Source organism: Cynara cardunculus, unplaced genomic scaffold (genome assembly GCF_001531365.2).
Source record: "Cynara cardunculus var. scolymus isolate 2C unplaced genomic scaffold, CcrdV1 Un_Scaffold_2052, whole genome shotgun sequence".
Lineage (NCBI taxonomy): Eukaryota > Viridiplantae > Streptophyta > Magnoliopsida > Asterales > Asteraceae > Cynara > Cynara cardunculus.
The window spans coordinates 46681-58468 of NW_020200959.1; the positions used below are offsets into that span (position 1 = coordinate 46681).

The 11788-nt window shown below is 33.1% G+C and overlaps 2 protein-coding genes across 2 annotated transcripts in view; one reads left to right on the plus strand and one right to left on the minus strand.

Annotated features, from left to right (window-relative positions):
* Positions 1-4455: 4455 nt before the first annotated feature.
* LOC112502843 lies at positions 4456-7894 on the plus strand. The gene is made up of 4 exons (XM_025106842.1): positions 4456-4552; positions 4667-4759; positions 6600-6733; positions 6848-7894. The coding sequence occupies exons 1-4, from the start codon at positions 4456-4458 to the stop codon at positions 7892-7894; spliced, it is 1371 nt and encodes a 456-aa protein (XP_024962610.1).
* A 1055-nt stretch (positions 7895-8949) lies between these two features.
* LOC112502841 (pheophytinase, chloroplastic) overlaps positions 8950-11788 on the minus strand; it is a 35095-nt gene continuing 32256 nt past the window's right edge. The window contains exon 6 of the mRNA XM_025106841.1: positions 8950-9398. Within this exon, the coding sequence (XP_024962609.1) occupies positions 9087-9398 (312 nt within the window). The 3' untranslated portion in view covers positions 8950-9086. The remainder of the gene's footprint in view (positions 9399-11788) is intronic.

The window sequence follows — 11788 nt, forward strand, 5'->3', positions numbered from 1 at the left end:
ATTGCATTTAATGCATTGGGTATAAATAGATGAATGCTCTCTCCATGCAGAAGATACACCACACATATTTGCATACATCTAAAAGAACAATTATGCTTATCTTCAAGCAAGTTAGAATCCCTCTCAAGTATTCTAAAAGTTCTTACCCAAGAAGAACATCTTTCTTTTTTTATCTTTCAGCAAATCTTTTCTATTTTGCTAAGAATATCTGTGTATAATCTTAGATTGTTTTAGATAAGTTATCTTTACCTTGTCTATTTCCGCATACAATTTGCAAAAATCTGTATTGATATTTCTTTATCAATATATATTTTTAAATTTGAAAGTTTTATGTGTTTGTATGCATCCCCCCCCCCTCCTTCTACAAACTGTTCATCTAAAACTCTTGTAGACCTAGCCGGGACTAACATGAATGAACATTTATAGAATACAAGTACTAACCTCAAATCCGGAGAAGATTAAGCGAAACCCTAACAGTGTGAGAGAAGCTATCATTAATTAAATCAGGAGTGGTTTTGAGCGATGAATCTCACATTGGATATTGAATAGACATCTTAGGGAATGTCAATTTGTGAACCGTCATCTTGGGTCTTGGGGACGATATGACGGGAGCGGCCTCTTGGGAGAATGAATTCTGAGTTGGAATTTGGTACATTGACAACTTCTATCTTATGCATTATGATTTGGTTTGAAGACTTTTAAGTCTTTATGCATAAATGTATGATACTTTGTGCATTAAAAATTGTTTTTAAGACTTGTATAAAATTTGCTTTATAAGGTAGTATAGATATATGAAAATTAACACAAGTCCATATGAAAAAAGTGTTCCAAAATTATATAGAGCATTTTAGTGTGTGTGTGTATATATATATATATATATATGAATAGATCCAAATTAATAATCACCAAATTACACATCTCTTTCCTTCTGTCTCTAAAACCCACAAAAACCAAACATCTTCAAAAGAACACCAAAAAGAAAAGTTGAAAAGAGTTATACAAGTCAAGAACATATAATATTAAAGATTTAGTTTTTTTCTGATATTAACTCATCCGGTAATACCTTATAAGACATGGGATTATTACAAAAGGGTTTGAAAGGAATGAAGCCTGGTCCGATGTCATCACCCTTCTATACAATATCGTAAGAAAAAGGATGAATGCATCGAGCCACCCAACATCACTCATAAACCACTACTTGTCTCCTTTCTGAACAAACAATTGGCTGCGTCTTCTTCTTCCTATAAACCTAATATTGTTTCATGTATGCTTACTTTGCATATACACACGTGTATATATATATATATATATGTGTGTGTGTGTGTGTGTGTGTGTGTGTGTCTATATATAGAAAAAGAGAGAGATTGGATGTCGGATGGGATGTATTGAAAACCCTAAGGCCACATATAGGTGATATATGTAGAGTTTTGAAAGTGACGGTTGGAGTGACCCTCTAAAGCTTGAAATGAGTTTATGCTCTTTCCAACTTGCATCGATTTGTGCGTGCGTGATACTCTCTTTATTCTATGTTTTAATTACTATTTTTAAATCCATTATTTTAGTAATTAATTTTTAACTAATTTTCCTACTAAACGACATTTAGTTTCATAGCAGAGTAAAATTGGTGATTAAGAATTTAACTCTAAATATTCATATTTAAACTTCTAAGTCTGAAGTAATCGAAGTTTAGAATTATGTTGAATTGTAAGTATAAATTATGGTTGTTCCTTTGTTATGTGAATGATGAATGTAGAAGCTTGAACTATGTAGTATGTTTTTCCAAACATATCTCATTTCTGAATTTCTATTCTTCATACTTAGAAGTCTGGTCCCCACAGTCTTTTCCTATAGCTATGGTATTCTGTTTTCCATTGTTATAATGTGGAGTTATTTTCCAGACTTAGAAGTCAATTCTGAACTCCTGAGCTTCAGAGTTATTCTCGGTCTTATTTTCCAGACTTGGAAGAAAACTCTGACCTGTTGTTTTCCAGACTTATAAGACAACTCTAGTCTGTTGTTTTCCAGAGTTATAATGTGTAGTTAATTTCCAGCCTTATAAGACAACTCCAAAGTAGAAAAAATCAAAGTTACCATTTGCAGTTAATTTGCAGAGTATAAGTCTGAAGAGTCATTTTTAAGAGTTAGCTTAACCAAATTCAGAAGTCCTCTTTTCCAGACAAAGCACCATGCAGAGCACCATGCACAGCCTCTGCATAGTCCATGCAGAGCTTCTGGCTTGCCTATATAGAGCTTTGTAGTGTGAAGACTTTTACTTTAGACTAATTTCCAAATTTACAATGTGGAGTTATTTTCCAGACTTACAAGACAACTCTAAACTCTTAGGCTTCAAAGATATTCTCAAACTCATTTTACAGACTTAGAATTCAACTCTGAACTCTTGGGCTTTAGAGATATTCTCAAACTCATTTTCCAGACTTAGAAGACAACTCTGAACTGTAGTTCTCTAGAGTTATATTTTGAAAAGAACTTCCAACCTTAGAAGACAACTCTGAACTATTGGCCTCCAGATTTATTCTTAGAGTTATTTCAAGAAATATAAGATTTATTCTCAGAGTGCATGCAGAGCCTCTGCATAGTGCATGCAGCACTTGTGCCTTGTCTATACAGAACTTTGAAGTCTGTAGAGTTTAACTTCAGAGTTATTTCAAGACGTATAAAATAACTCTAAACTCTCGTTTTCCAGATTTAACCTGAGTTAGTTTCCAGAGTTATTTTGTTGAATTATAAGTATGAATTATGGTTGTTTTTTTGTTGTGGTAATGATGAATGTAGAAGCTTGAACTATATAGTATGCTTTTCCAAACATATCTCATTCTGGATTTATATTCTTCAGACTTAGAAGTCTGATCTCTATAAACTTTTCCCACAACTCTGGTATTCTGTTTTCCAGAGTTATAAAGTGGAGTTATTTCCCAGACTTAGAAAACAACTCTTCAGATTTATTTTCCAAACTTACAAAACTGTTATAAACTCTTGGGTTTCAGAGTTTCTACCAGACCTAAAAGTGTTAATGTAGAAACTTGAACTATGCAATATGCTTTTCCAAACATATCATATTTCTGGATTTTTGTTCTTCAGACTTAGAAGTCTGATCATTACACACTTCTCCCACCGCTCTAGTAATCTGTTTTCAAGAGTTATAATGTGGAGTTATTTTCTAGACATAGAAGACATCTCTTCAGACTTATTTTCCAAACTTACAAGACTGCTATAAACTCTTGGTTTTCAGAGTTTCTACCAAACCTAATAGTGTCAATTATGGTGTTTTCTTTGTTTTGATAATGATCAATGTACAAGTTTGAACTATGCAGTGTTCTTCTCCAAACATATAGTCTCTTTTCTGGATTTCTATTCTTCACTATTCAAAGTCTAAATTGTACAAGTTTTTTTTACACACTTAGATAACCAAATGTTTGATTTCTAAGTAATGTCCTTCAAACTTAGAAATCTGATATCTTAAATGTTCTTCAGAGTTCGACAACACAACTCTGAAGTCTTGCTCTTGAGAGTTATTTTGAGTTCTTTTCCGGACTTAGAAAGCTACTCTGACCTTTATTCAAACTAACAGTTCAAAGTTACTTTCCACAAAGAACTCCTACCCCTTGCTCTTAGGAGTTAATCAGACTTGTAATTCTGAATGAAGAAATCCCAACAAAGTAAGAACTGTTAAGTTTGTACTCAGGTATTTTTCAGAGTTTTTTCAACGACTTAGAAGACAACATTGAACTCTTGTGCCTCAAAGTTGTTCTCAGAGTTATTTCCCACCATTAGATCACAACTCTGATATCTTTTTCTCCAGAGTTACACTTGAGAGTTGTTTCACAGACTTAGAAATCAACTGTGAACTCTTACTCCTTAGAGTTACACTTCAGAGTTACTTATCTGGATATTTCAGAGTTAATAAGTCTGAAGTCTGCATTCTTATTCAAACTAAATCTAAATGAGGAAATTTCATAGTTAATAAGTCTGCACTAATGTTTGTTACTTTTGGTAATTGATTTTATTACTCTGAAGTCTAGACTTTCACTTATGCCTTATTTCAAGAGTACAAGTCTGAATAACCATCCTTCAGAGTTATACTTCAGAGTTATTTGGCGAGTATATTTCTGAAGTCAAACTCTGCAGATTTTGTTCTCTAAGAGTTCACAATTCTGCTGATAAGTCCGGGAAGTAGTTTATTTAGTAAAGATTCATTGACACGTGTACATTACAGTTTGCAAAACTTCCTCTTCGATATAAAGGTCTGTTTCTTATATAATTATTATCATTACAAACATGTTTTGTTTCCAACTACACTAATAACCATATGTCTAAGAGAACTAATTAATTGCATCAATTTTCTTATTATTGTTGTTCCTAACGATTTGTGATCAAATGCCTTCATCTACTCTTTCCTTATTAAATGATTAATTTTTTTACAGGTCTATCTAAATCATGGATTCCATGGATGCTAAAGAAAGGAGAAAACTCAGAAAGATAATTTTGAATAGTGGTAAACAGTCTTCCATGTCTACGTCATCAAACATTGAAGGTACTTCAATCAACAGAGTTTTTAATATGATGTTCAATGAAGAAAAAATATTACTCTTCAAATAACACCTTCAAGGTAAATTTTTTCATTATCATTTACTGTTTCTTTTTACAGGTGATATCCCCATTTCTCAAATGCGATTAAGATCTTCATCTAATAGCAAAAATGTTTGCTATGATAATGAAAATATGGATCCAAATACATATCGTCAGTATGAACATACAAGCATTCAATATTCTTCATCAAATATAACTATCAAAAGTCCATTATCTAATAGTTCCAATGTTATGTATAATGTATTTAACATCTTATTGTTAATATAATGACTCAATTGCAAATTGTATTTTAACATGTATTTCAAATTACTTAAGTTTTTATATTTGAAACAGGCATTTTTTCTTTAAATAGATGCTATTCCTTGTCTTCTAATGCCATGAGATCAATCAATTCATCGACAATAGAGCAAACTTCTTCCATGTTGAAGTTATTGACAGGACAACATAGATTACGAAAGAAGATTGTAAATCTATCTGATATACCCATAATTGACTTGACATCAGATGAATAATTAAATGATCAACAACAACCTACGAACAGAATTGCAGGGATATATGAAGGTGACATTTGGTTAATCGATTATTTCATAATCAAAAGTTTTTATTATTATTGAATTTATTATAATATTTCACAAACATATTATTAAACAGAGTACCTGGATCACGGTGATAAAACGGTTATCTGTGAATTCTGCCATGCAAAATTGTGGAGGGATGAAGCTCTTAGGGGGGAAAATGTGGGATGAAAACAAGTTATTCACTTTGTTGCCTTTACAGCACAATTTGAGCTTCCCAAAGAAAAAGAAATGTCTACAGTTTACGTAAATCTTTCTGTTGTGAAGATTCAAAAAGCAAGTACTTCATGAAAAACATTCGACGTTATAATTCAATGTTTTCATTTACCTCAATGGGTGGGAAAGTTGATTCATCCATTAATAGTGGTAATGCTCCATACATATACAGACTTAACGGTCAAAATTACCATAGAATGAGCAGACTTTTACCACCAAATGGATTCAAACCAAAATTCTCTCAACTATACATATATGATACTTAGAATGAAGTTTCATATAGACAGTTCTTTTCGGTATATATTCATCCTTATACTTCTTAATAAATTTATTTGAATTCCCTAATATGGTTATATTGATTGTTACTTCTATTTTATATTTTTTATGATGTAATTAGTTTACAAAAAGAAGGGTCTACATCAAATTCTGATTCCCTTGATGTTGAGATTATACAATATTTGAATAACATACTAGATGCCCAAAATGTTTTGGTTAAGTCTTATAGAATGGGAAGAGATTGTTTCTAATGCAACCCTAATGTGAAGCTAAACTTACGGCTTATTGGAAGGCGGGAAAAGGATGGAAGAATATATAACCTTCCAACTACTTCGGAGGTTGCATCTTTGATTGTTGGAGATGATGGTGGTATGATTGAAGAAAGAGATATCATTGTAAAACATCAAACGAGTTAGCTACAACAGATAAATGAATTACATCCTTCTTATCTTCCTCTTCAATATTCGTTGTTGTTTCCATATGGAGAAGTTGGTTATAGAGTTGACATTCCCCATAGAGAGATAACATCTTCAAGCAAAAGTAAAAGACCAACTGTAACAATGAGGGAGTTATTTGCCTTCAAACTTCAAGATAAGGTAAATATGTTTTCATTAATCCTCAATGCAAGGAGGCTTCTGCAGCAATTTATCATTGATGGTTATACATTTATTGAAAGTGAGAGATTGCATTACATACGTAAGCAACAAAAGGTTTTAAGGTGCGAGACTTGTGATAATTTACGTAATGTGCAAGAGCAAGGAGAGTCGGATGCTTCAAACATTGGACAACGTGTTATATTACCTTCTTCTTTTACCGGTGGTGCTCGCTACATGATGTAAAATTATTTGGATGCAATGTCCCTTTGTAAGTGGTATGGATATCCACACTTATTCTTAACCATGACATGTAATCCTAAATGGCCAGAAATTAAAAGGTTTCTTAAAGACACCATGCTAAATCCAGAAGACAGGCCTGCTATCTTTTGTCATTTATTTAAGATCAAGCTTGATGCACTTATTAAAGAGTTGAAAGATAGTGCATTATTCGGTAAAGTTCAGGCATGTATGTTGATTTTATGATAACAATTTTAATAAAATTTTCATACTAAGATCATATTTTTATTAATTTAAATTTTGACTTTTTTTGTAGTTGTTTATACAATTGAATTTTAGAAGCGTGGTTTGCCTCATAGTCATATATGTCTATTTATGCACTCTGATTTCAAGCTATCTACTGTTGAACAAATTCATCCTATTATCTCAGCTGAGATCCCAAACAAAAACAAAGATCCAGATTTGTACTCACTTGTAAAAGAGTTCATGATCCATGGACCTTGTGGTGAAGAGAACATTAACTGTCCCTGCATGATTGATAGAAAGTGTACAAAAAACTATCCGAAAATATTTTCTGAACACACTTCCATTGATGTTAATGGTTATCCTTTATATCACAGACGAAATGATGAACGTTTTGTTGAAAAGTTAGGTGTTAAACTAGACAACAGAAATGTTGTTCCATATAATAAACATCTCTTGAAAAGATATCAAGCATACATTAATGTTGAGTGGTGCAATCAGAATTCTTCGATCAAATATTTGTTCAAATACATCAACAAAGGTCCGGATAAAGCTATTGTTGCTGTTGTAGAAAGTAGTAAGGATGAGGTTACTATTAATTATGTTGATGAAATAAAGGAATATTATAACTGTAGATATGTATCTGCATGTGAAGCTTCATGGCCTATTTTTGGGTACGATGTTCATTACAGGACTCCTTTTGTTTTGAGACTTCCTTTCCATCTTCCTGGACAACAACAAGTCGTATTTGGTGCTGAAGATGATATTGAAAATGTCATAAACAAACCATCTATAGCGTCTTCAATGTTCTTAGCTTGGATGAAGTGTAATGAAATTTATCAAGAAGCACGAAAACTCACTTACGTTGAATTCCCTACAGAGTTTATGTGGAAACTGGAAGAGCGACGTTGGGATCGAAGGAAAAAGGGCTTCACAATTGGAAGAATTCATTCAGTTTCTCCTACTCTAGGAGAAGCATATTTTTTAAAAATTCTTTTGAATAAAGTGAAAGGTTCTAAATCATTCGAAGACATTTTTACAGTAAATAAAAATATATTTCCTACTTTAGGGATGCATGTTATGCTCTTGGGCTCTTATATGATGACAAAGAATATACTGATGCCATTCAAGAAGCAAGTTTAACCGGATCGGGTTTTTATCTACACTTCTTATTTGCAACCATGCTGATTTCAAACAGTGTGTCTAGACCAGAGGTTGTTTGACAAGAAACATGGCAATACTAGCAGATGACATTCTTTACAATCAATAAATTGCACTAAAGTCTCCAGGTATGTTAATTATCTATTATAAGTATAGATTTATACAATTATTATTTAAATACTAAATAATTTATTGTTTTGTATTTGTTAAGTATCATGTTCTTTCTTAAATTGTTTTTTACTTTTAATTTTTATGCAATGATTGTTTACAAATAATGGTGTATGAATACAACTTTTTAAAGCTTTATGTTTGATTTCATATAACTAACTAATAAACGTAATTAAATATAGGATAAACATACTTTTTAAATACAAAAAATCTAAAATATAATTATGATAATTATTGAGTTTTGACAAAATAATTAATTATTATCTGTATAAAGAATATTATAAAGCCTAATAATAAATTAATTCGTTACTAAACCTAAATTAAATTATAATTAAAAAATTAAACTAAAAATTATCTTTATAAAAAAATTATATTATTAATCTTAAAATAAATTACTTCCTTATTAAACTATTATAAAGAAACAAGAACCTTTTAAATTATTATTTGATATTAAATATCGATATAAATTTTTATGGGGTCGTTATATTTCTATTTTATTTAAATATAAAAACATTATCGTTTTCTCAAAATCATACAAAAACATATTATAAAATCCACAACTTTAAATCAAGATGTATTTCGTTACATTACACGAGTATGCTTCTTGTAAACACAAATTTATTTCACTCTTTCACCTATATCGGATAAGATAAAAAACCATACGTTTAAAATAGATATTTTAATTAATTTCCCTTTTAGAAATTCCTCAAAATGTTGGTGCAAAAAGTCAATTAAAAGCATTTTGACATGTTACTACTTGGGGATGCAGGGTCATAGAAGTACCATGTGATATTCTACAAGTAATAAGAAAATGTTAAAGAGTTAACGTATTCGGTACTAGTACCATTTCATTTTAGGAAGCAAAAATAAAGCAACCAAAAACAAGATTTTAATTTATTTTTCATTCTACAGACCAAAGAAATACAAAACATGTATGTATATAAGAATCGATGTATTTATACACTTGTATATATATATATATATATACATGCCGAAAAGAATGGTTTTATGAAGGAGGAAGAGTTGCCAGCCAAGGGATGAGCTTCTGATGCACCAAGTTTGGTCTGTCATCATGAGGGCAGTGTCCGACACCTTGTAGAACAGAAAGACACACATTTGGAACTTGAGACGGTAGGGACGAGAAATATTTACCGACAGGCCCATCAAGAGGCGTAAATGGGTCTTCATCACCCCAGAGGATCAGGACTGGTAGCTTAATTGTTGGCATCAATTGCACCGGGTTTGGCCCTGGTGGCCCAGTCACAATCGAAACGAAGGCATCTAGTGCCCCTTCATCTAGCGCTGGTTCCCTGATTATCTGTAGCAAAATTACCACCTTTATCAAGAAAAGATAATATAACTGTTATGCATAACCGGCAAACCCTTAACCGAGCCCAATCCCAATCCCAATCCCAATCCCAAAGGAATTGCAACTCCCAAACTACGGCTGTTAGACTCGAACCATTCCCTGGAACTAACTGTGATGCTCTAGGGGCATTAACATAACTGTCCTATCCTCTCCTTGTCTTTTATAAATTGAAAACATACATAGGCACGCGTACATATAATAATATATACACACATGCATGTATATAGATATGTATATACATACAAACATATATATATACACACACACAGAGTGAGATTCACGGAAAAACCTCCAAAAAATGAAAACACAAGGAACATTTTCTAATAACCGTTATTTTTAGAGTATGAACATGTGCATACAAGTAATTGAAAATGTTTCCTGGTTTCTATGCATGTGTTTATACAGGATAGTCTATGCATATGTGCATACCGTACAAATTAATGAATACTAGGATGTTCCTCAGTTTTTCATTTTTATAATCACAATAGTGAAATATGGAGAATATGATTCAAGGCTGTAATTTATTTCTGTATTGACAGCTATGGAATATATATATAAAAGTTATAGCTATACACGATCACAGAATTAGGAAACACAGCCTAGACAATCAATACTTTCTATCTAGATTGATATGGAATTAATACTGACAGCTAGGAAAAAGAGACCAAAAAAAGTTTTCCTTTCTAACACTCCCCCTCAAGTTGGAGAGTGGATGCTTTGCACTGCCAACTTGTGAATCATAGGAATAAAAATCTCTTTGCCAAGAGGCTTAGTTAACACATCATTTGCAGACGTCACAAACTTTGTCTCCACCGAGCCGTCTTCTATCTAGTCTCTTATGTAATGGCAGTCAATTTCTATATGTCTCGTACATTCATGGAACACTGGATTGGCGGCTACGTCTATAGCCACTTTGTTATCACAATATAGCGAAGCTGCCTTACGATGTAAGAATCCAAATCCTTAAGGGTGCGTTTGGTAGACAGAACAGAGGACAGAACACATTTGTCCCATGTTTGGTGTGGTTTTATGTGGGACTAACTAGAACAAGGTAGAACACGGGTAGGACACAGTAGTCCACCCTTCCCCCCATGGAACTAACTAGAACAAGAAACATTTGACCTATCTACCCTCCATCTTCACAACGTCGCCTCCATTTTCTACCGTCTCCTTCATCAATCGGCGGCCGGCGGCCTGGACAGAGTCGTTCCCCTTCACAAATCGACAGCACCAATCGTTCGACCTTTCTCCTTTCTCCATACTCTCAGGTAATCGATCTCTCCTCTCCATCGATCGTTTAGAAGAACCCTGCTGTTTTTCGATTTTGCATAACTCGACAGCAAGTGCAAAAAGTGCCCTCTGAACTTTTGATTTTGCTGTTTTCTACTCGATTTTTCTAATCGGTTTTGCTGTTTTCTACTCGATTTTGCTGTTTTCTACTTTGATTTGCATAACTATATCTGAAACAGCAAGGGCAATGGGTTTATCTACTCGATTTTGGTACTGTTTGCATAACTCGACAGCAAGTGCAATGGGTTTAAAAGTGTTCGATTTTGCTATTGTTTGCATTTCATTAACCATATTCTTTGCTACTGTTTTGCTTGTATGATTTCTATTTTGCTTGGTTGATCTACGGTCTTGTTGGATTCATGGACTATCTTGAATACCCATCAGTTCTTCAACAATACCCATTTGTTTGTTCACTCCCAAGCAAAATCCCTCCAATCTTGCTAAGGACAGTAATAAGTTCTTGGGAAACTGTTTTGCATATGTTTTAACTTAGTACATAAGCAAAATAACATTAGGGGTAAATTGGTCATTTTAATCAGTTCTGTCCTGTCCTGTCATGTCTTACCAAACGTTGACCCTAAGCAAACTACGCAACATCTGAGCTCACAACACGTGCCAGCCATTGCACGATATTCTGCCTCAGCTGAAGTAAGAGAGACTATTTGTTGTCTCTTTGATGTCCATGAGGTCAAGGCTGATCCCAAAAACACATAGTACCATGTGGTAGATCTCCTCGTAAGAGGACATCCTAACCAATCTGAATCACAAAAAGCCCTAAGCTTCAAGTCACTATTGGCGGAAAAGAACAATCCTTGGCTAGTAGCAGACTTCAAGTAACGCACAACACGTGAATCTGCCTCCCAATGTGCCTATAAAACTTGATATTGATTGTATTGATTGAAAAATAATAATAATTTGATACACCTTATATAGGTAAAACTAATTACACTTTGGACCCTAGACAATATTAATAATATAAACTAGACTAGTTGACTTAGTCTAACATTCCCCCGCAAGTTCAGCGCGGTTAGCAATCTGCAACTTGGACC

Excerpts from the sequence above, each read along its gene's own strand:
- LOC112502843 (XM_025106842.1), top strand. The coding sequence starts at position 4,456 with ATGGATTCCATGGATGCTAAAGAAAGGAGAAAACTCAGAAAGATAATT. Across the intron at positions 4,553-4,666 it reads TACGTCATCAAACATTGAAG|GTGATATCCCCATTTCTCAA; the intron begins GTACTTCAATCA and ends TTCTTTTTACAG. Across the intron at positions 4,760-6,599 it reads TATGGATCCAAATACATATC|AAATTAAAAGGTTTCTTAAA; the intron begins GTCAGTATGAAC and ends CTAAATGGCCAG.